Consider the following 25649-nt stretch of genomic DNA (forward strand, 5'->3'; position numbering starts at 1 on the left):
GTACCTGTGAATAAAATTATACTCACCTGATCCAGTGTCCAGATTATAATCCACGTACTTGGCAAAAAAAAAAAAAAAAAACACCCGGACCAAACGGACTGAAAGGGGTCCCATGTTTACACATGGGACCCCTTTCCCCGAATGCAGAGACCCCACGTGACTGCTGTCACAGAAAGGTCTCTTCAGCCAATAAGCGAGCGCAACGTCCTGGCACTCTGCTGATTGGCTATGCGCGTCTGAGCTGTCAGACAGTGCATCGCAAAGCCTCTCCATTATATTCAATGGTGGGAACTTTGCGGTCAGCGGTGAGGTCACCCGCGGTCAGCGGCTGACCGCGGGTAACCCCACCGCTGACGGCAAAGTTCCCACCATTGAAACTAATGGAGGGAGCTGTGCGACGCGCTGTCTGCCAGCAGACGCGCATACAGCCAATCAGGTGAGTGCCACGAAGTAGCGCTTCCTGATTGGCTGAAGGGACCTTTCTGTGACAGCAGTCACGTGGGGTCCCGGCATTCGTGGAAAGGGATCCCATGTGTAAACATGGGACCCCTTTCAGTCCGTTTGTTCGTTTTTTTTTTTTTGCCAAATACGTGGATTATAATCTGGACACTGGATCAGGTGAGTATAATTTTATTCACAGGTACACGTGGATTCTACTTGGACAAGTGGACAGAGGTCGGCGTGTGAACATAGGTAAGTATGTATGTGTCGACATGTGTGAAATAAAGTTTTACTCTCACGGTGTGCGTGTCCTGTTTTTATTTAGGTATTTTTTTCCCAGTAGAACTACAGGTACCAGCGGGCCCGTTTTTCTCCCGCATGCTGGTACTTGTGGTTCTCCAAGTACCAGCTTGCGGGGGAGGCTTGCTGGGACTTGTAGTACTACTGGAAAAACAATATTCTTTCAATTTTCTCAAGGCTATCAGCCCCCCATCCGCAGCCCTTGGATGGGGGGGGACAGTCTCGGGCTTCACCCCTGGCCCTTGGGTGGCTGGGGGGGGGGGGGACCCCTTGATTGAAGGGGTCCCCACTCCCCCAGGGTACCCCGGCCAGGGGTGACTAGTTGGATATTTAATGCCACGGCCGCAGGGCGCTGTATAAAAGTGACCCCCGGCTGTGGCATTATCTGTCCAGCTAGTGGAGCCCGATGCTGGTGTAAAAAATACGGGGGACCCCTACTCTTTTTGTCCCCCGTATTTTTTGCACCAGGCGCAGAGCCCGGTGCTGGTTTTAAAAATACGGGGGATCCCCTGTCATTTCCCCCCCTGGATTTTTAGAACCAGGACCGGCTCGAAGAGCCCGAGGCTGGTTATGCTTAGGAGGGGGGACCCCACGCAAAAAAAAATTCTGAATTTTACCATTCCATTTAAAAAAATATATATATTTTTAAAAATATATAAATAATACTTGTGCCTCCAAAATAGACAAACCAAGTACCTAATCCCTTCTAATATAAATAGATATGCTATTACCAATAAAAAAAACACCAAAAAAAAATGTTTTAAATTTTTTTTATTAGATTCCGCCACCAAAGTGTGGCGGATTGTAAATGACGAATTTACTGTCTAAAAGCACTGTTGTCGAATTTCCAAACTTCAATTGAATATACTTTTGGCGAATTGCCGCATTTGTATCATTGCAGAAATGTCGAATTTGACAAATGTCGAATTTCAAAAAGTCGAATTTGGAAAGTCCGTTTTTTTGACGGAAAGTACTGAATTGCATTGTCGATTTTTTTTTTTTTGGCGAAAATCTCCCGTTTTTCGACATTTTCGGGAATTCGACCGCAATTGCATATACCCCTATGTAGTGAACGGGTCCCAGGTCGCATCGATCCAGGAACCCATTCACACTGCCACTGACCCAGTATTCAACCCGGGAATACCACTGCTTTATTCCCGGGTTGAATTACCGGGTCGATACCAGGTTATTTGTGCAGTGTGGAAGGGGTATAATTAACCTCTTTAGTGATTTAACAAGCAAACCATTGTGACTTGTTATGTTACGGTTATAATAGAGATTAGAAGGTGTTCCTTTACGTGGAAGCCTAGAACAAGTAACAGGATGTGGTCAGGATCCAGACGGTCAAAATCCTGACACTGGAATCCCAATGTTGAGAAAGCTGACGTATTCCCGGGGTATGTGGGTTTGGGTTATGGTTAGGCACTAGGGATAGGATTAGGCTGTGGGGGAGTGGTTAGAGTTAGTGGTAGGGTTGAAATACTTACCCTGAAGCCGTCGGGGTTCCACTTTCAGGATTTCGTAACCAATCCCAATTAACATCAAAGTAACAATTATCAGAATCTCAGGTCTGGGCTATTTATAGATTCTTATCAGGTGGACATTGTATCTATAATAAATTCATGCATGAATGCATAAGAGAATATGACATGCATCTGGCTACAGGGGTGCCTTTGTTTAAGGGGTGAATACGTCTATAACCATTATTGGGGTCTATTCATGTACAAAAACAAATAATTTATTTTTACTTATTATATAATCGTATTAGTTTGATGCGATATATAGCTTTAGTAGGTAGCAATTTATGTATACTTACCTTTCCAGCGATGCAATCAGATATCCAGGGCTCCAGCGGTGACGTCTTCAGCTGCGGTCCCCTCTGCACAGAGTGGAGTCAGCAAGCAAGTCCTTCTGCACATGTGGCGCAAGTTGAGGTCCCAGGAGGCTGCAGGGGCTGCTGGGAGGTCAGGGGGCAGAGCTAGTCGGGTGCCGGGCAGAGAGCAGGGAAGCACTGAGCATCCCTACGATTTTACACTGCAGTTCAGATTGTGCTATCCTGAGATGGCGAATCTGAACTCCACAGAGAAGTGGAAGGCGGAGCTTTCCGTTCGTTCATGAATCACACTCCCCATATAAAAGTATGGTGATGCAATTCAGGAACAGAGCTGGGGTGCTGCTTAAGAAGTCCGGAACATCTCCACGGTAACTCAGTCTGTGAATTGCCCGAATCAGAAAAAAGTTTTTCTCTGCTTTACGAATAGACCCCCCTGTCTGTTACTTTACTTGTGTTTAAGAAAAAGAATTAGGGAAGTTGGTTTTAATTAGTTAGACATTCTGAGTATTTTCTATTGATTAATGGTAACAATTCCTATAAAAAAATAAAAAACTTTTTGGATCAATCCACAAATTCAATTTAAAAAATGTCACTGTACAAACACTGGACACATTCTATAGTAACTAAGCATACCATTTTATTTTTATATGTTTTCATTTCTATTTCACGAATAGAAAAGAGAAGAAGGAGAGGTGTGTTTTTATCTACATTTCATATGTCATCCTGTAATAAATCCAGAGATGATAATCATGTTAGCAATGCATGGCTTCCTGGCAACACGACTATGTGTGATGTAGGGGAAATGTCAAGGAGCTCTGGGTCGCATTGTGTATTCAGCCGCCCTGGTCCCAGAGAAGCAGAAAAAATGCCACCACTGGAAATTATCTTTAAATATTCAGAACTGTCCGGTTAAATGTCACGTCCTGATATACTTCTTAAAATATTTTAAGATATGACTAGTATTTCATAAATACAGCAATTTAAAGGGCAATCAGAAACAATTTCAGCCGAGTTCGTCGACATACATACAATCATCATTAATAATACATGCAATTTAATAGGACAGTAGCAGTGTCGGTAATGTGTCAGCTGTAGCAGTGCCGGTAATGTGTCAGCTGTAGCAGTGCCGGTAATGTGTCAGCTGTAGCAGTGCCCAGTAATGTGTCAGCTGTAGCAGTGCCCAGTAATGTGTCAGCTGTAGCAGTGCCCAGTAATGTGTCAGCTGTAGCAGTGCCCAGTAATGTGTCAGCTGTAGCAGTGCCCAGTAATGTGTCAGCTGTAGCAGTGCCCAGTAATGTGTCAGCTGTAGCAGTGCCCAGCAATGTGTCAGCTGTAGCAGTGCCCAGCAATGTGTCAGCTGTAGCAGTGCCCAGCAATGTGTCAGCTGTAGCAGTGCCCAGTAATGTGTCAGCTGTAGCAGTGCCCAGTAATGTGTCAGCTGTAGCAGTGCCCAGTAATGTGTCAGCTGTAGCAGTACCCAGTAATGTGTCAGCTGTAGCAGTAGTAATGCCCGGGAAATGTGTCAGCTGTAGCAGTAGTAATGCCCAGTAATGTGTCAGCTGTAGCAGTGCTCAGTAATGTGTCAGCTGTAGCAGTAGTAATGCCCGGGAAATGTGTCAGCTATAGCAGTATCCAGTAATGTGTCAGCTATAGCAGTAGCAGTGCCGGTAATGTGTCAGCTGTAGCAGTGCCGGTAATGTGTCAGCTGTAGCAGTGCCGGTAATGTGTCAGCTGTAGCAGTGCCGGTAATGTGTCAGCTGTAGCAGTGCCCAGTAATGTGTCAGCTGTAGCAGTGCCCAGTAATGTGTCAGCTGTAGCAGTGCCCAGTAATGTGTCAGCTGTAGCAGTGCCCAGTAATGTGTCAGCTGTAGCAGTGCCCAGTAATGTGTCAGCTGTAGCAGTGCCCAGTAATGTGTCAGCTGTAGCAGTGCCCAGCAATGTGTCAGCTGTAGCAGTGCCCAGCAATGTGTCAGCTGTAGCAGTGCCCAGCAATGTGTCAGCTGTAGCAGTGCCCAGTAATGTGTCAGCTGTAGCAGTGCCCAGTAATGTGTCAGCTGTAGCAGTGCCCAGTAATGTGTCAGCTGTAGCAGTACCCAGTAATGTGTCAGCTGTAGCAGTAGTAATGCCCGGGAAATGTGTCAGCTGTAGCAGTAGTAATGCCCAGTAATGTGTCAGCTGTAGCAGTGCTCAGTAATGTGTCAGCTGTAGCAGTAGTAATGCCCGGGAAATGTGTCAGCTATAGCAGTATCCAGTAATGTGTCAGCTATAGCAGTAGCAGTGCCGGTAATGTGTCAGCTGTAGCAGTGCCGGTAATGTGTCAGCTGTAGCAGTGCCGGTAATGTGTCAGCTGTAGCAGTGCCGGTAATGTGTCAGCTGTAGCAGTGCCCAGTAATGTGTCAGCTGTAGCAGTGCCCAGTAATGTGTCAGCTGTAGCAGTGCCCAGTAATGTGTACGCTGTAGCAGTGCCCAGTAATGTGTACGCTGTAGCAGTGCCCAGCAATGTGTCAGCTGTAGCAGTGCCCAGCAATGTGTCAGCTGTAGCAGTGCCCAGCAATGTGTCAGCTGTAGCAGTGCCCAGCAATGTGTCAGCTGTAGCAGTGCCCAGTAATGTGTCAGCTGTAGCAGTGCCCAGTAATGTGTCAGCTGCAGCAGTGCCCAGTAATGTGTCAGCTGCAGCAGTGCCCAGTAATGTGTCAGCTGTAGCAGTGCCCAGGAATGTGTCAGCTGTAGCAGTAGTAATGCCCGGGAAATGTGTCAGCTGTAGCAGTAGTAATGCCCAGTAATGTGTCAGCTGTAGCAGTATACAGTAATGTGTCAGCTATAGCAGTAGCAGTGCCGATAATGTGTTAGCTGTAGCAGTGCTCAGTAATGTGTCAGCTGTAGCAGTAGTACTGCAGGTAATGTGTTAGCTGTAGCAGTGCCCAGTAATGTGTCAGCTGTAGCTCTAGCAGTGCCCAGTAATGTGTCAGCTGTAGCAGTGCTCAGTAATGTGTCAGCTGTAGCAGTGCTCAGTAATGTGTCAGCTGTAGCAGTGCTCAGTAATGTGTCAGCTGTAGCAGTGCTCAGTAATGTGTCAGCTGTAGCAGTGCTCAGTAATGTGTCAGCTGTAGCAGTGCCCAGTAATGTGTCAGCTGTAGCAGTGCCCAGTAATGTGTCAGCTGTAGCAGTGCCCAGTAATGTGTCAGCTGTAGCAGTGCCCAGTAATGTGTCAGCTGTAGCAGTGCCCAGTAATGTGTCAGCTGTAGCAGTAGTACTGCAGGTAATGTGTCAGCTGTAGCAGTGCCCAGTAATGTGCCAGCTGTAGCAGTGCCCAGTAATGTGTCAGCTGTAGCAGTTGCAGTGCCGGTAATGTGTCAGCTGTAGCAGTGCCCGGTATTGTGTCAGCTATAGTAGTAGTAATGCACGGTAATGTGTCAGCTCTAGCAGTAGCAGTGACGGTAATGTGTCAGCTGTAGTAGTGCCCAATAATGTGCCAGCTGTAGCAGAAGTATCGCCCAGTAACGTGTCAGCTGTAGCACAGTAGTGCACAGTAATGCGTCAGCTGTAGGGTGATTCTCCAGAAAGTGAACATAAAGTCCCGTGAATCACACGCATTTTTTTTTCCTTTTAAAATGGTCTGTTAAGACATTAACCCTATTACCCTATAACTTGAAACATATGTTGTTTGAATTTGTGCAGCTGTCCCGTGAGAATCGCCCTGCAGCAGAAATAGTGCCTGGCAATGTGTAAGCTGTAACAACGCAAATAGCATATTTAAATTCAAATGGTTTAAACTTATATATATATATATATATATATATATATATATATATATATATAAATATATAAAAATACAGAATGTCAAAGGGAGCTGTTTGTGTTGATTATATAATATACTCTTCCAGATTATGACCACAAAGTGATAAAAAACACTTGGTTTATTCACATATTATCTATGCACATTAAACTTAGGTGAACATAGATTACCATAAAAAATCAAATAGTAAACATATTTAAAATACAGATTCCAATTTTGCTGAGGACATGATATAATCAGTGTGTTCCATCCAATAGTATTTTATACAGGATGTCTGATGTTCTCACAGAAAAAACCATACCCGACGCGTTTCGTCCCAAAGGACTTCATCAGGGGTTCATGTCAATAAATATTGGAAGAGTTATGGGGGAAAGAAACCAATTTAGCGGTAATGTTGTTCCCACAAGTAAATTCAAGGAATTAAAATCAAAACAAAATCACGTTGAGTGCACCAGTATTCACCATTGGTCCAGCCCTCATATAAGTGCAAATTGGGAGGTTGTGCTGCTGTATTCACTATCAGCTACAACCACACTTATAATGGTCCGGCTTTGAATAATGACAGGCTCTCCTGAACAGCAGCTGTTCAGGAGAGCCTGTCATTATTCAAAGCCGGACCATTATAAGTGTGGTTGTAGCTGATAGTGAATACAGCTGTTCAGGAGAGCCTGTCATTATTCAAAGCCGGACCATTATAAGTGTGGTTGTAGCTGATAGTGAATACAGCAGCACAACCTCCCAATTTGCACTTATATGAGGGCTGGACCAATGGTGAATACTGGTGCACTCAACGTGATTTTGTTTTGATTTTAATTCCTTGAATTTACTTGTGGGAACAACATTACCGCTAAATTGGTTTCTTTCCCCCATAACTCTTCCAATATTTATTGACATGAACCCCTGATGAAGTCCTTTGGGACGAAACGCGTCGGGTATGGTTTTTTCTGTGAGAACATCAGACATCCTGTATAAAATACTATTGGATGGAACACACTGATTATATCATGTCCTCAGCAAAATTGGAATCTGTATTTTAAATATGTTTACTATTTGATTTTTTATGGTAATCTATGTTCACCTAAGTTTAATGTGCATAGATAATATGTGAATAAACCAAGTGTTTTTTATCACTTTGTGGTCATAATCTGGAAGAGTATATTATATAATCAACACAAACAGCTCCCTTTGACATTCTGTATTTTTGTATTCTATTATCTGTACTCTAGCTAACAGAGAGTACGTCATAAGGTTGCAGCTTACAAATAGCGCATAATTAGGTCTACACCACATCCAATATATATATATATATATATATTCCTACACATTCAGTTGATCTTTATAAAAAAACATTTCAAGTTAATTAAAAACTGCCAGTTCTCATGTGTATCAAATGAGATTCTTGTCTCGCCCGAGAAGTTTAATCTGTAACATTCACAAGCAAGTTAACAGTGTATCGGTCATATAAATCAATTTGTATAGAGTCTCAATCAAGCATATAAAGACTCCTTATTTATGATGATACTTGAAAGTGCCGTGCTGTGCTCTGCAGCCCTTTCAATAACGCTGGCGTCTTGAAAAAGTTCCTGTCAATAAGGAACGAAACGCGTTGCTTAGCCTTTTTCCTGAGCTACACCAGCGTACCAGCTTTCACTCTGAGATTCCTAACAAGAGGCTCTAAGATCTACTATCAACAGGACCCCGCCAGCCAACCGTTACCTGAGCAGTAGCAGTCCAACCTCCAAATGCAGCGCTCACTCGAGCGGCTCCCGCAGCAGCGGTTTCACAGACTCCGGCTCACAGTGCATTGGGGATCCTGCAAGCGTCCCCCAGCCAGAGATCCACTGCTGACTGATCTAGGGTGACCATAATATCCCTTTAATCTGGGACACCTATGATTTACACAGGTTCTCTGGCTGGCTAAAACCAGGTGAAATTCAGGCTAGAGTTTAGCCAGCCACAGAACCTGTGTAAATTATAGGTGTCCCAGATTAAAAGGGATATTATGGTCACCCTAACTGATCCTGAGCAGTACAGAATAACTCCATGTCACGGACAGACTTTACACTCGCCCGGTGTTACCAGAAGCTTATTTATCCGAGGAGGGTAACTATTTATCTTACAAAATTATCCTCTTATATTTGACTCTCAGTGACGGCAAATACCGACCTAATTTAATCACTGGGACGCCAGTGTTATTGAAAGGGCTGCAGAGCACGGCACAGCACTTTCAAGTATTATAATAAATAAAGAGTCTTTATATGCTTGATTGAGACTCTAAAAAAATTGATTTATACGACCGATACACTGTTAACTTACTTGTGAATGTTACATATTAAATATTCGGCCGAGACGAGAATCTCATTTGATACACGAGAACTGGCAATTTTTGATTAATTAACTTTAAATGTTTTTTATAAAGATCAACTGAATGTGTATGTTTATTTATATTATTAAACCATTTGAATTTACATATGCAATTTGTGCTATTTTAATGGGAAGCGTATATCACTCAGTTAGAGACTACGGGGGTCATTCCGAGTTGATCGTAGCTGTGCTAAATTTAGCACAGCTACGATCATCTTCCCTGACATGCAGGGGGACGCCCAGCACAGGGCTAGTCCGCCCCGCATGTCAGTGCCACCCCCCCCCCCCACTCACACACACACACAAACACAAAAGCATCGCACAGCGGCAATGCTTTTGTATTTCAGGAGTAACTCCCGGCCAGCGCAGCTCCTGCGGCTGGCCGGGAGTTGTTTGTCGCAGCCGCCGCGGCCCGCCCCCCCCCCCCCTGCATTGGCTGGACCGCGCCTCCTAAACGACGGCTTAATGCCGCCGTTCAGCCCCCTCCCGCCAAGCGACCGCCTCTGTCTCGGAGGCGATCGCTAGGCAGTGATGACTGCCATGCGCCGGCGCATGCACGGTTCCAACTCGATCGCTGCACTGCGACAAACTGCAGCGAGCGATCGGGTCGGAATGACCCCCTATATCAGATCAGTGCAGGCTTTTTTTCACTAGCTGCAGATCTTTGAGATAAGGATATTTTGAGTATCCATCTTATATCATAAATACATTTAATATTACTTTACCTGCGCCAGAAATAATTGTTCATCAATTTTCTCTTTTTCTAGCTGTACCAGCCTCTAAAATGCTTCCTCTACCTCCTGTTCTACTAAGCTGCTTTTGGTAGTCTGTAGCCACCTTCACTCACTGTCATACATTACTTGTCACTATAGCTGCATCACCAACTTTTAATGGGAAATATCAGTGGCCATTTAGAAGTTGGCACACATTTTACACCATTTAATGTGATGTGCAATAGAGCTAGTTAGACAGTGCATCCACCAACTTTTGCTCTGCCCCAAAAATTTGGAGCTCGTCATTTAACAACCTGACCTCCCCCAGTTGCTGAAAGAGAAAAAAAAAATCACTATAATTAACAGATTTGTAATACTGCACCCGGGCTGTGTTCTTGTCCTGAGCTGCAGGACATCAGAGGGGCACAAGTGCCATATGAGCATCAGTGCATTATGGAACCTCTTTATTCACGTTCATACATGTGCACTATGGCCAAAATGTGCACTGGCAATTGTCTTTTATTAAGTAAAGGATAGGTCATAAAAGAAACACTTGCCTGCCGAGTATTGCTGCGGTTGGCATTTGACCTCACACGTGGATCATCATCTTGAACAATTTCACCATTTGCCAAAATTCGCACCATTTTCTTTGGAGAAAGTTTGATCCTCAACAAACCTACGGAAGACAAAAAACCCTCATCTCAAGAAATAAATACTATTGCAAACAAGCAATTGATAAATCATGCTCCACAGCGGAATACTGTATGTAGGAAGGGTAACATAGCACCATCCTTGTATATCCAACTTGTATTTCTTTCAAAATACTTATTAAAGTTGACTTACTACCGAGTCACAATGATAGAATATATTTTGTGAGATGACCCAGTATGAAGCCTGCCATTAAGACATTGCCTAATTAATATTCATGAGGTACTAGTTCCCAATTCATAGGCTAAATTGCTATTAATTCTGTGCTCAAACAACCACCGTCACTCTACACAGGTGACAGACCCACTTTATGGGGCTACTGCAGAGCTTAACACAACTCCGTTTTCATCTGTATCCTGCATGCTTATGCAGTCCGGCTGCAGTCATACAAACAAGTCTGCATATGGACAATTCTCTGTATTTAGCTGTCCGCACACACGTGCTAATGTAGGACTTTTATGGGCCCATTGATCAATGAAGGCATTGCGATCGTGTTGCAAGCCTGGCATTAATGTACCTGATTGTATTAATGAGCACAGGCAGGTACAAGGGCTATGAAAGGAGCCTGTCCCTGCGATGTACTCATTGAGCTACTGGGGAGTCAGCTAGATCACACAGCACAGCGGCCACTTCCGAGGGAACCCAGTGTCCGGCCAGCTACACGCCATCTTCAGATGACGGTACATGCAGGTGCCAATATCATGAAAGCTTCGCATTACGGGGTATTGGTAAATCAAACATCGCATTCCCCACAGAAACCTATGGGGGATGCCGCTGCGGGCGGGAACAGAGCAACCACAGCAGGTATTGGAGATATCTGCTGTGGTCCCTCCTTCTTACATTTTGGGGATACTTAATATTTGTGGCTAACCTCCCAAAAACGGGTGCTTTCTGTGAATTTGCCGCAAATATATAATGATAAATGGGACCCTAAGAATGTAAACTGAAAAGTTTATCTTACAGAGCTGTACTAAGCCTTGGAGAGAGATAAAGTGGAGAGAGAGATAGAGATAAAGTGCCAGTCATGTTACAGGCTGTGTTTGAATAAATAGGATTTTAGGGGGACATTTACTAAGCAGTGATAAGAGTGGAGAAGTGAGCCAGTGGAGAAGTTGCCCATGGCAACCAATCAGCACTGAAGTAATATCTATAATTTGCATACTATCAAATGATACAGAGCTGCTGATTGGTTGATGGGGCATTTTCCCCACTGGCTCACTTCTCCGCTCTTACCACTGCTTAGTAAACGTCCCCCTTAATTACCTACTAGTAAATCCTTTTCTCGTAGTCCGTAGAGGATACTGGGGTCCACATTAGTACCATGGGGTACAGACGGGTACACTAGAAGCCTTGGGCACTTTTAGAAATCAATAGTGTGCACTGGCTCCTCCGTTTATGCCCCTCTTACCAGACAGTCTAGAAACTGTGCCCGAGGAGATGGACATATCCTGAGATTCGAACCAGCACACACAAACAAGAGGAAAGCCATGCTAACCAAACTTGAACAGGAACAGCAACAGCTGAACCAACAACATTACTTAACAAAGTAACAGTGCTCGCAGTATCCTCTCCGGACTAAGAGAAAAGGATTTACCGGTAGGTAATTAAAATCCTATTTTCTCTTACGTCCTAGAAGATGCTGGGGTCCACATTAGTACCATGGGGATGTACCAAAGCTCCCAAATCGGGTGGGAGAGTGCTGAGAATCCTGCAGAACTGATTGGCCACTGATGACCTTCAGTTTGGTCAAAGTATCGAACTTGTAGAACTTAGCAAACGTGTTCAAACCCGACTAAGTAGCTGCTCAGCAGAGCTGTAAAGCCAAGACACCGCGGGCAGCTGCCACCCAGGAAGAACCCACCGACCTAGTAGTGTAGGCCTGTACTTTAGGAACCGGCAATCCTGACGATGAATAAGCATGCTGGATAGTAAGCCTGACCCATTGAGCAATAGACTGATTTGAAGCAGGACACCCAATTTTCTTGGGATAATAGAGAACAAACAGCGAGTCAGATTTCCTGTGACGAGCTGTCCGCTTCATATAGATCTTCAAAGCCCTCACAACATCCAAGGACTTTGAGGTAGCAGAAGTGTCAGTAAGCACCGGAACCACAATAGGTTGGTTGATATGAAACGCAGACACCACCTTAGGAAGAAATTGTTGACGAGTTCTGAGTTCAGCTCTATCTTCATGAAAAATCAAATAGGGGCTTTGTGAGACAACGCCCCCAGTTCCGACACACACCTTGCAGAAGCGAAGGCCAATAGTGTAATGGTCTTTCACGTAAGAAACTTTATGTCAACCTCTTGTAAAGGCTCAAACCAGTCCGACTGTAGGAACTGCAACACCACGTTAAGATCCCAAGGTGCCGTGGGAGGCACAAAGGGCGGTTGGATGTGTAGAACCCCCTTCAAGAACGTCTGAACCTCAGGGAGGGAAGCTAATTGTTTCTGGAAGAAGATGGATAAGGCCGAAATCTGGACCTTCAAGGAGCCCAAACGTAGGCCCACATCCACACCCGACTGTAGTAAAAGGAGAAAACGTCCCAGCTGAAATTCCACTGCAGGAAATGTCCTGTTTTCACACCACAGGACATATTTTTTCCAAATACGGTGATAATGTTTAGACGTTACCCCTTTCCTGGCTTGGATCAGGGTTGGAATAACCATGTCCGGAATGCCTTTCCGGGCTAAAATTTGACGCTCAACTTCCATGTCGTCAAACGTAGCCGTGGTAAGTCTTGATAGACGAATGGCCCCTGTTGTAGAAGATCCTGTCGAAGAGGTAGAGGCCACAGGTCCTCTAGGAGCATCTCCAGCAGAACCGCGTAGATCCCTTCTTGGCCAATCCGGAGCAATGAGAATTGCTTGAACCTTTTCCCTTTTTATTCTTTTGAGAATTCTTGGGATCAGTGGAAGAGGTGGAAACACGTAAACCATCTGGTAGACCAGGCATGTCCAAACTGCGGCCCTCCAGCTGTTGTGAAACTACATATCCCAGTATGCCCTGACACAGTTTTGCTGTCAGAGAATGCTAAAGCTGTGTCAGGGCATGCTGGGATGTGTAGTTTCTCAACAGCTGGAGGGCCACAGTTTGGACATGCCTGTGGTAGACCCAAAGAGTCACCAAAGCGTCCACCGCCACTGCTTTCGGGTCGCTCAACCTGGAACAATACTGCTTTAGCTTCTTGTTGAGACGAGGGGCCACCATGTCTATTTGTGGAATTCCCCACCGTCATGTTAAGGACTCGAACACCTGCAGGTGAAGGCCACCCTCTCCCAGGTGAAGGTCGTGTCTGCTTCCCAGTTGTATACTCCCGGAATGAAGATTGCCGACAGCGCCACCGCGTGTCTTCCTGCCCAGAGGAGAATTCTTGTTACCACTGACACTGCTGCTCTGCTCTTCGTTCAGCCCTGTCGGTTTATGTACGTTACTGCCGTCACATTGTTCGACTGAACCTGAATGGCTTGATCTTGAAGAAGATGCGATGCCTGTAGAAGGGCGTTGTGTATGGCCCTTAGTTCCAGATGGATGATTGGAAGAAAGGCTTCCTGACTTGACCTTTTTCCTTGGAACTGTTCCCCCTGGGTGACTGCTCTGAGGCTTGCGTCTGTGGTTAGCAGAATCCAATTTTGAATCTCGAACCTTCGACCCTCGGTCAGGTGAGAAGTCTGAAGCCACCACAGAAATCTTTGCTTTTGGCGACATACGTATCCTCTGGTGCATGTGAAGATGCGATCCGGACCATTTGTCCAGCAGATCCAGCTGGAAGGGCCTCGCATGAAACCTTTCGTACTGCAGAGCCTCGTAAGAGGCGACCATCTTCCCCAGAAGGCGAATGCATAAATGCACCGATATACGGGCTGGTTTTAGAACATCCCGCACCATCGACTGGATTAACAATGCCTTTCCAACAGAAGGTATACCTTCTATTGAAAAGGAATCCAAAAATAATCCGGGTAACTACAGACCGGTTAGTTTGACATCTATAGAGGGGAAAATATTTGAAGGAATTCTAAGGGATAGCATATAGGAGTATCTGCAGACTACTAAAATTATTAACAAGAACCAGCATGGGTTTGTGAGGGACAGATCATGTCAAACTAACTTGGTTAACTTCTACGAGGAAGTGAGCGACAATCTTGACCAAGGAAAAGCAGTGGATGTGGTCTACTTAGATTTTGCAAAAGCCTTCGATACAGTGCCTCACAGGAGACTAATCAACAAATTAGAAGTGCTTGGCCTAGGAAAAACTGTTTGTACATGGATAAGTAACTGGCTGGACAACAGGGTACAGCGAGTAGTGGTCAACAAGAAGTCTTCAAGCTGGACACCAGTAGTCAGCGGAATACCACAGGGGTCAGTACTCGGGCCACTACTGTTCAACATATTTATCAATGACCTAGAAATAGTTCTGGAAAGCACAGTTTCAATCTTTGCAGATGATACTAAACTGTGTAGGGTAATTAATTCAGAAATAGATGTGGAATCTCTGCAGAATGACTTATCTAAACTTGAAATCTGGGCGTCTAAATGGAGAATGAGGTTCAATACAGAAAAAAGCAAGGTTATGCATTTCGGGACTAAAAACAAACTTGCATCCTACATATTAAACTGGGAAAGTCTAGGGATAACAGTTTTGGAAAAAGATTTGGGGGCACTCATTGATAATAAGCTTAATAAACGTATACCATGTCAAAGCGCAGTAAAAAAAGGCAAGTAAGGTGCTAACGTGCATAAAATGGGGAATTGAGACAAGGGACGAGGATGTAATCCTGTCGCTGTACAAATCATTGGTACGTCCGCACCTGGAATATTGTGTTCAGTTTTGGGCACTACTGTATAAAAAAAAAAAAGATATCGGTGAACTCGAAAGGGTTTAAAGGCGAGCTACTAAATTGATTAAAGGGCTAGAGGGACTGGATTACGAGGAAAGGCTTATTAGGTTGAATATGTATATACTGGAAAAGAGGCATCTAAGAGGAGACATTATTAATGTCTTCAAATATGTAAAGAGGCACTACAAAAAGTTATCAGAGGAATTATTTATTAAAAGAACTCTGTTTAGGACACGTGGGCACTCGTTGAGGCTGGAGGAAAAAAAATTCCATACGCAACGGAGGAAAGGGTTCTTTACTATTAGGGCAATAAGGATTTGGGATTCCTTGCCAGGGAAAGTGGTAATGATGAACTCTGTAAATGCATATAAAAAAGGATTGGATGAATTTCTGATTGAAAAGGCTATCCAAGGTTACAAAATTTAAAATATTGACGTTGTTAATCCGGGTGTAACATGATTTATAGTTGTTAACTAGTTATAAAACATTCTTCAGCAGGTACAGTAAAATCAACTCAACTTAATACAGAATACAGGTTGAACACGATGGGCATTTTGCCTCTTTTCAACCTCAGTTACTATATTACTATGTTCTGTACCTCTGTATCCAGTATCATCGCCAGGAACGGAAGCCTCCGTGTTGGTTCCAGGTGGGACATTGGTACGTTCAGAATCCATCCGTGATCCTGAAGTAGTCGGATTGAGAGGGCAATGCTGTCCAACAACCTCTCCCTGGAAGGCGCTTTTATCAGCAGGTTGTCCAGGTACGGTAATATGTTCACTCCCTGCTTGCAGAGGAGAAACATAATCTCTGCCATTACCTTGGTGAATACCTTCGGTGCCGTGGAGAGGCCAAATGGCAGGGCCTGCAACTGGTAGTAACAGTCCTGCAGTGCAAACCGTAGATAAGCCTGATGAGGCGGCCAAATCGGAATATGAAGGTACGCATCCTTGATGTCCAGAGACACCAGAAATTCCCACTCCTACAGACCTGAGATCACCACTCTCAGAGACTCCATCTTGAACTTGAACACCCTTAAATACGGGTTCAGTGATTTGTGGTTTAAAATGGGCCTTACCGAACCGTCCGGTTTCGGTACCACAAACAGGTTGGAGTAATAACCCTTGTTATGTAGTTGAAGTGGAACTGGGACAATGACCTGAGTCTGTACCAGTCTTTGAATTGCTGCCTGTAAAGTCGTACTTGCTTCCAGAGAAGCTGGTTAGCCTGATTTGGAGAATCTGTGAGGTGGGAGTTCCTGAAACTCCAGTCTGTATCCCTGGGTGATAAGGTCTGTGGCCCAGGGATCCTGGCAAGATGTTGCCCAAATGTGACTGAAATAACGTAACCGAGCTCCCACCTGCCTGTCTTCCAGGCAGTGTGGACCACCGTCATGCTGAAGGCTTTGAGGAAGCAGACCCTGAGGTCTGTTCCTGAGAACCTGCAGTTGCTGGTTTTCTGGGTTTACCTCTATTACCTTTGAAGGCTGTAGAAGAACCTTTGGATTTGCCTTTGAATTTCGCTGTCCGAAAGGACTGCAGAATTGGAGCAGAGTAGGTTTTCCTAGCTGGGGGTGCTGCGGAAGGAAGGTACGTAGACTTACCCGCCGTAGCCTTGGATATCCACTTATCCAGTTCATCTCCAAAAAGGGCCTCATGTGCATGGTAGGTTTGCCACGCCTTTCCTGAAATCCGCATCAGCAGTCCACTGGCGTAGCCACAGGCCCCTGCGTGTTGCTGCTGCCATGGCAGTGGTGCGTTGATCAAACCAATTTCCTTTATGGCCTCCACCATAAAGTTAGCAGTGTCTTGAATATGCTGCAGGAGTAAAACTATCTCCCCCAGGTAAGGTATCCAATCCGTCAATTAGGTTACCTGACCACTTTGCAATAGCTTTAGTGATCCATGCACAAGCAATAGTGGGTCTCTGGGCCACCCCAGCAGCAGTGTATAACAATTTGAGAGTGTTCTCAATCTTGCGGTCAGCTATGTCCTTTGAGGATGCTGCCCCAGGAACAGGTAAGACTATCTTACGTGACAACCTAGATACCGATGCGTCCACAATCGGCGGGTTTTCCGATTTCTTTCTATCTTCCAGAGGAAAGGGAAAGGAAGTAATTAAACTTTTAGGGATCTAAATTTTTTTGTCAGGGTTAGCCCAAGTTTCTTCAAACAGGGCATTCAATTCCTTTGATGCAGGAAAAGTAGCTGAGGATTTCTTTTTTACATTAAAAATAAGAATTTACTTACCGATAATTCTATTTCTCGGAGTCCGTAGTGGATGCTGGGGTTCCTGAAAGGACCATGGGGAATAGCGGCTCCGCAGGAGACAGGGCACAAAAGTAAAGCTTTTACAGGTCAGGTGGTGTGTACTGGCTCCTCCCCCTATGACCCTCCTCCAGACTCCAGTTAGGTACTGTGCCCGGACGAGCGTACACAATAAGGGAGGATTTTGAATCCCGGGTAAGACTCATACCAGCCACACCAATCACACCGTACAACTTGTGATCTAAACCCAGTTAACAGTATGATAACAGAGGAGCCTCTGAAAGATGGCTTCCTAAACAATAACCCGAATTAGTTAACAATAACTATGTACAAGTATTGCAGATAATCCGCACTTGGGATGGGCGCCCAGCATCCACTACGGACTCCGAGAAATAGAATTATCGGTAAGTAAATTCTTATTTTCTCTATCGTCCTAAGTGGATGCTGGGGTTCCTGAAAGGACCATGGGGATTATACCAAAGCTCCCAAACGGGCGGGAGAGTGCGGATGACTCTGCAGCACCGAATGAGAGAACTCCAGGTCCTCCTTTGCCAGGGTATCAAATTTGTAAAAATTTACAAACGTGTTCTCCCCTGACCACGTAGCTGCTCGGCAGAGTTGTAATGCCGAGACCCCTCGGGCAGCCGCCCAAGATGAGCCCACCTTCCTTGCGGAATGGGCCTTAACAGATTTAGGCTGTGGCAGGCCTGCCACAGAATGTACAAGTTGAATTTTGTTACAAATCCAACGAGCAATCGACTGCTTAGAAGCAGGTGCACCCAACTTGTTGGGTGCATACAGTATAAACAGCGAGTCAGATTTTCTGACTCCAGCCGTCCTTTAAATGTATATTTTTAAGGCTCTGACAACGTCCAACAACTTGGAGTCCTTCAAGTCGTCTGTAGCCGCAGGCACTACAATAGGCTGGTTCAGGTGAAACGCTGATACCACCTTAGGGAGAAAATGCGGACGCGTCCGCAGCTCTGCCCTATGTCGAATGGAAAATTAAATAAGGGCTTTTATAAAACAAAGCCGCCAGTTCAGATACTCTCCCGGCCGAAGCCAGGGCCAGTAACATAGTCACTTTCCATGTGAGATATTTCAAATCCACATTCTTTAGTGGTTCAAACCAATTGGATTTGAGGAAATCTAAAACTACATTTAGATCCCACGGTGCCACCTTAGGCACCACAGGAGACTGTATATGCAGTACTCCTTTGATAAAAATCTGGACCTCAGGGACTGAGGCCAATTCTTTTTGGAAGAATATTGATAGGGCCGAAATTTGAACCTTAATAGATCCCAATTTGAGACCCATAGACAATCCTGATTGCAGGAAATGTAGGAAAACGACCCAGTTGAAATTCCTCCATCGGAGCACTCCGCTGCTCGCACCACGCAACATATTTTCGCCAAATACGGCGATAATGCTTCGCGGTGACTTCCTTCCTTGCCTTTATCAAGGTAGGAATGACTTCTTCTGGAATGCCTTTTCCTTTTAGGATCTGGCATTCAAACGCCATGCCGTCAAACGCAGCCGCGGTAAGTCTTGAAAAAGACAAGGACCCTGCTGAAGCAGGTCCCTTCTCAGAAGTAGAGGCCACGGATCGTCCGTGACCATCTCTTGAAGTTCCGGGTACCAAGTCCTTCTTGGCCAATCCGGAGCCACTAGTCTTACTCCTCTTTGCCGTATAATCCTCAATACCTTTGGTATGAGAGGCAGAGGAGGAAACACATATACCGACTGGTACACCCAAGGTGTTACCAGCGCGTCCACAGCTATTGCCTGCGGATCTCTTGACCTGGCGCAATACCTGTCCAGTGTTTTGTTGAGGCGAGACGCCATCATGTCCACCATTGGTTTTACCCAACGGTTTAATAGCATGTGGAAAACTTCTGGATGAAGTCCCCACTCTCCCGGGTGAAGGTCGTGTCTGCTGAGGAAGTCTGCTTCCCAGTTGTCCACGCTCGGGATGAATACTGCTGACAGTGCTATCACGTGATTCTCCGCCCAGCGAAGGATCCTGGCAGCTTCTGCCATTGCCCTCCTGCTTCTTGTGCCGCCCTGTCTGTTTACATGGGCGACTGCCGTGATGTTGTCCGACTGGATCAACACCGGTCTTCCTTGAAGCAGAGGTTCCGCCTGGCTTAGAGCATTGTAGATTGCTCTTAGTTCCAGAATGCTTATGTGAAGAGACTTTTTCAGGCTCGACCACACTCCCTGGAAATTTCTTCCCTGTGTGACTGCTCCCCAGCCTCTCAGGCTGGCATCCGTGGTCACCAGGATCCAATCCTGCATGCCGAATCTGCGGCCCTCCAATAGATGAGCCTCCTGCAACCACCACAGAAGGGATACCCTTGTCCTCGGCGACAGGGTTATCCGCAGGTGCATCTGAAGATGCGACCCTGACCATTTGTCCAACAGATCCCTTTGCATGGAATCTGCCGAAAGGGATTGCTTCGTAAGAAGCTACCATTTTTTTTTCCCCAGGACTCTTGTGCATTGATGTACAGACACCTTTCCTGGTTTTAGGAGGTTCCTGACCAGGTCAGATAACTCCTTGGCTTTTTCTTCGGGAAGAAAAACCTTTTTCTGAACTGTGTCCAGAATCATCCCCAGGAACAGCAGACGAGTTGTCGGCATTAATTGGGATTTTGGAATATTCAGAATCCATCCGTGCTGCTTTAGCACCTCTTGAGATAGTGCTAAACCCATCTCTAGCTGTTCTCTGGACCTTGCCCTTATTAGGAGATCGTCCAAGTATGGGATAATTAATACGCCTTTTCTTCGAAGAAGAAATATTATCTCGGCCATTACCTTTGTAAAGACCCGAGGTGCCGTGGACAAACCAAACGGCAGCGTCTGAAACTGATAGTGACAGTTTTGTACAACGAACCTGAGGTACCCCTGGTGTGAGGGGTAATTGGAACGTGGAGATACGCATCCTTGATGTCCAAGGATACCATAAAGTCCCCTTCTTCCAGGTTCGCTATCACTGCTCTGAGTGACTCCATCTTGAACTTGAACTTCTTTATGTACAGGTTCAAGGACTTCAGATTTAGAATAGGCCTTACCGAGCCATCCGGCTTCGGTACCACAAAAAGAGTGGAATAACACCCCTTCCCTTGTTGTAGAAGAGGTACCTTGACTATCACCTGCTGAGAATACAGCTTGTGAATGGCTTCCAAAACCGTCTCCCTTTCTGAGGGGGACGTTGGTAAAGCAGACTTCAGGAAACGGCGAGGTGGCTCTGTCTCTAATTTCAACCTGTACCCCTGAGATATTATCTGCAGGATCCAGGGATTTACCTGCGAGTGAGCCCACTGCGCGCTGTAATTCTTGAGACGACCGCCTACCGCCCCCGAGTCCGCTTGCGAAGCCCCAGCGTCATGCTGAGGCTTTTGTAGAAGCCGGGGAGGGCTTCTGTTCCTGGGAAGGAGCTGCCTGTTGCTGTCTCTTCCCTCGTCCTCTGCCTCGTGGCAGATATGAATAGCCCTTTGCTCTCTTATTTTTAAAGGAACGAAAGGGCTGCGGTTGAAAGGTCGGTGCCTTTTTCTGTTGGGGAGTGACTTGAGGTAGAAAGGTGGATTTCCCGGCCGTAGCCGTGGCCACCAAATCCGATAGACCGACCCCAAATAACTCCTCTACGCATCGCCTGTCCACTGTCGTGTCCATAAAGCTCTTCTGGCCGAAATGGACATAGCACTTACCCGTGATGCCAGTGTGCAGATATCTCTCTGTGCATCACGCATATAAAGAAATGCATCCTTTATTTGTTCTAACGACAGTAAAATATTGTCCCTGTCCAGGGTATCAATATTTTCGATCAGGGACTCTGACCAAACTACCCCAGCACTGCACATCCAGGCAGTCGCAATAGCTGGTCGTAGTATAACACCTGCATGTGTGTATATACCTTTTTGGATATTTTCCATCCTCCTATCTGATGGATCTTTAAGTGCGGCCGTCTCAGGAGAGGGTAACGCCACTTGTTTTGATAAGCGTGTTAGCGCTTTGTCCACCCTAGGAGGTGTTTCCCAGCGCTCCCTAACCTCTGGCGGGAAAGGGTATAAAGCCAATAACTTCTTTGAAATTAGCAGTTTTTTATCGGGGCACCCCACGCTTCATCACACACGTCATTTAATTCTTCTGATTCGGTAAAAACTACTGGTAGTTTTTTCACACCCCACATAATACCCTGTTTAGTGGTACCTGTAGTATCAGCTAAATGTAACATCTCCTTTATTGCCAAAATCATATAACGTGTGGCCCTACTGGAAAATACGGTTGATTCGTCACCTTCACCACCGGAATCAGTGCCTGTGTCTGGGTCTGTTGTCGACCGACTGAGGCAAGGGGCGTTTTACAGCCCCTGACGGTGTTTGAGGCGCCTGGACAGGCACTAATTGAGTGTCCGGCCGCCTCATGTCGGCAAACGACTGCTTAAGCGAGTTGACGCTATCCCGTAATTCCACAAATAAAGGCATCCATTCTGGTGTCGACCCCCTAGGAGGTGACATCCTCATATTTGGCAATTGCTCCGCCTCCACACCAATAACGTCCTCATACATGTCGACACACACGTACCGACACACAGCAGACACACAGGGAATGCTCTATACGAAGACAGGACCCACTAGCCCTTTGGGGAGACAGAGGGAGAGTCTGCCAGCACACACCAAAAAGCGCTATATATGACAGGGATAGCCTTATGATTAAGTGCTCCCTTATAGCTGCTTTTATATTAATATATTGCCATTTATTTTGCCCCCCCTCTCTGTTATACCCTGTTTCTGTAGTGCAGTGCAGGGGAGAGACCTGGGAGCCTTCCTGACCAGCGGAGCTGTGACAGAAAATGGCGCCGTGTGCTGAGGAGATAGGCCCCGCCCCTTTTTCGGCGGGCTCGTCTCCCGCTATTTAGTACATTTAGGCAGGGGTAAATATCTCCATATAGCCTCTGGGGCTATATGTGAGGTATTTTTAGCCTTTTTAAAGGTTTTCATTTGCCTCCCAGGGCGCCCCCCCCCCAGCGCCCTGCACCCTCAGTGACTGCCGTGTGAAGTGTGCTGAGAGGAAAATGGCGCACAGCTGCAGTGCTGTGCGCTACCTTAAGAAGACTGCAGGAGTCTTCAGCCGCCGATTCTGGACCTCTTCTTGCTTCAGCATCTGTGAGGGGGCCGGCGGCGTGGCTCCGGTGACCATCCAGGCTGTACCTGTGATCGTCCCTCTGGAGCTTCATGTCCAGTAGCCAAGAAGCCAATCCATCCTGCACGCAGGTGAGTTCACTTCTTCTCCCCTCTGTCCCTCGTTGCAGTGATCCTGTTGCCAGCAGGAATCACTGTAAAATAAAAAACCTAAGCTAAACTCTCTAAGCAGCTCTTTATGAGAGCCACCTAGAATTGCACCCTTCTCGGCCGGGCACAAAAATCTAACTGGAGTCTGGAGGAGGGTCATAGGGGGAGGAGCCAGTACACACCACCTGACCTGTAAAAGCTTTACTTTTGTGCCCTGTCTCCTGCGGAGCCGCTATTCCCCATGGTCCTTTCAGGAACCCCAGCATCCACTTAGGACGATAGAGAAATAAGATTTATCCTCTACTTCCGCCGCTTGTCAGGAATGTGCAGGACATTTCTGATAGCCTCTATCAGGGCCTGTATTTCTTGTGACAGGACCGCACCCCCCCCACTCGCATCCACTTCACCATCCTCTGGATCTGATGTATTGTCATCAGTATCATCCTGCATGAGCTGGGCTAGAGTACACTTTTGTGGGCAAATGGCGGGGATTTGAGACGCTGGTATGTGAACTGAATCTCTATTCATCAGGCCATCCATAGACTGTCTTAAAATCTGCATCTCTTTCTCATTATGGGATAATTTAGTAGAAATATTAGATATCATCCCTTTAATGGAAGCTAACCATGGGGGTGAGAATGTGCACTATCCTGAGTACAGGGTAGTGAGTCTCCGGGGGAGGAAAGACATTCAGCTGTGCAGGAAACACAGTCCCTGGACATGGTAACGTGAAGGGACACAGACACACCCACAGACAGAAGGGGAAAACACAGTTTAACCCACACAGAGCCCTCAGGGAGACACAGAAATTGAAGCCAGCCCCACAGCGCCCCTGTAACCAAGTAAAACTTAGCTGGGTCGCCACACTAAGTCCCTTCATAGGGCTTAGTATACTACAACACTCCCCCTCCTTCTAAGAGAGGGGGAGTGCATCAGGGGGATTCCGCTGAGGAGACGTGGATCTTTGTGGAGGAGCTGCGCTTCCCTGTAATTCCTGTCAGTGTAAGCTACAGAGGGAAAATGGCGCTGGTGAGCTGCTGGATCCTCTCATAGTAAAGTCCCGCCCCTGTGATGGCGCTCGGCTTCCCGCTTTTTTATACTGGCCTGAGGTAATTTTTATGCCTAACAGAGGGTTAAAACCCTTGTTAGGTATGTTAGCCAGTGTGGATAATCAGTGGTGGCTCAGCCCGCCCCTCACAGTGGGACACACTATACGGTATGTCCTCCTGAGCCCCCTGGAGCGCACTCAGATCTGCGCGCCTACCCTTGTGCCGCCATTCCCGCCGGAGACCCGCTAACCAGGACGTTGGCGCTGTACTCATCACTCTTCTATCTTCTGGCTCTGTTAGAGGTGGCGGTGTGCTGCGGAAGGGTACGCTTGCCGTGGTGGGGCTTGCGAATGACTCCCTCAGGAGCTCAGTGTCCTGTCAGCAGAGAAACGGGACCATTAAGTCTTTAGGAAGTTGGGCCATTCTACCCCCTAAGTTCCACAAAGCAGGCAGTCTGGTGCCAAACGGCCCTGCCTGAAATAACAAACAGAAAATAAATGCAGAAAACTCTTCAGGAGCTTCTCTAAGCGTGACCAGCTCCCCCGGGCACATTTTCTAAACTGAGTCTGGTAGGAGGGGCATAGAGGGAGGAGCCGGTGCACACTATTGATTTCTTAATGTGCCCAAGGCTCTTAGTGTACCCGTCTATACCCCATTGTACTAATGTGGACCCCAGTATCCTCTAGGACGTAAGAGAAATCACAGGAGCTGATTGGTTGGTATTTTATCTCTCACCAAGGCTTAGTACAGATGCCATTAAGTATTTAGAATATAAATAGCCATTTAACTCCCAAATAATAATGCAGACGTAAATACAGCCGTAATGAATCTGCAATGCCCTGGTGACTCACAATGGCAGATATAATAAACACAGTTATTATACACCTTAGAGTTAAAGCAAAGTGTTGAGGGTTAGCGGTACTATGGTTCAGGACACAGCCAAGCTCTGCACGCAGGTAGGTAATCTATCTTATCCTGTATCTGTGCAAAACCATGTGCACTATAGTCTTACAGTATGAGTATAATAAATGACTATTTAAAACAATATATACAAGTAGACAACACCACCGGGCTAAATAGAAATGAAAACCAAGAGATTGTAATTAATATTTCTTGGTGCACAGTCAAAGGTCATTTGTGCTATAATAACCTGTTTATCTCAGGTACAGTACGTATACGGTCAGCTGATTGGGTTTTACAGCCTGTACAGCACAGCACCTGATCCTATACAGAATGTCAGCGACTGTAAATTGCACAATATGTGACTGTGACAGCAGCAGTGCTATATCCCGGCCATACTACAGTGCTCAGATCTCTGCCACAAAGACGATCTTACCACGCACAATAATAAGTGTCTGCTGCTTAATGCCTTGTCCCGGGCACTTCCTGGTGCTCTCGCCCAGTAGATGGTGTATAGTTCACTCTCAGTCAGCCTACAATACAGGAAATAGGGCAGGGCTAATGCCGGGCTTCCCTTCACTACACAGCTCTCACCGGCGTGCGCAACACTGCCCTCTGCAGGCGTCTCTGACAAGTGTCTGACTGTGTATTACTCTAGCGTCAGTCTTTTCGTTTCAAGCGTGCACTACAGTCTGGTTTCATCATGGAGTTAAGGAGAGGTAGGTAGGAGGGTTTCCCTCTGCAGGTCTGAAAATAGCATCCTGGCGGTTAAAAGAAAACTACTATAAGGCTATTTCTCTAACGTCCTAGTGGATGCTAGGGACTCCGTAAGGACCATGGGGATAGACGGGCTCCGCAGGACACATGGGCACTTTAAGAAAGAATTTAGGTTCTGGTGTGCACTGGCTCCTCCCTCTATGCCCCTCCTCCAGACCTCAGTTTGATACTGTGCCCAGACGAGCTGGGTGCTTTTTAGTGAGCTCTCCTGAGTTTGCTGAAAGTATTTTGTTAGGTTTTTTATTTTCATGGAGCTCTGCTGGCAACAGACTCCTTGCATCGCGGGACTGAGGGGAGAGAAACAGCCCTACTCTGAAGCTAGGTCCTGCTTCTTAGGCTACTGGACACCATTAGCTCCAGAGGGAT

The 25649-nt window shown here is 46.2% G+C and overlaps 1 protein-coding gene across 1 annotated transcript in view; it reads right to left on the reverse strand.

Annotated features, from left to right (window-relative positions):
• The window catches only part of FAM241B (family with sequence similarity 241 member B), a 38690-nt gene extending 13521 nt beyond the window's left edge, over positions 1-25169 (reverse strand). The window contains exons 1-2 of the mRNA XM_063961325.1: positions 24950-25169; positions 10006-10124 (exon numbers count right to left, since the gene is read on the reverse strand). Coding sequence (XP_063817395.1) covers positions 10006-10092 — 87 coding nt within the window. The 5' untranslated portion in view covers positions 10093-10124; positions 24950-25169. The remainder of the gene's footprint in view (positions 1-10005; positions 10125-24949) is intronic.
• Positions 25170-25649: the final 480 nt, after the last annotated feature.

Source organism: Pseudophryne corroboree, chromosome 3 (assembly GCF_028390025.1).
Source record: "Pseudophryne corroboree isolate aPseCor3 chromosome 3, aPseCor3.hap2, whole genome shotgun sequence".
Classification (NCBI taxonomy): domain Eukaryota; kingdom Metazoa; phylum Chordata; class Amphibia; order Anura; family Myobatrachidae; genus Pseudophryne; species Pseudophryne corroboree.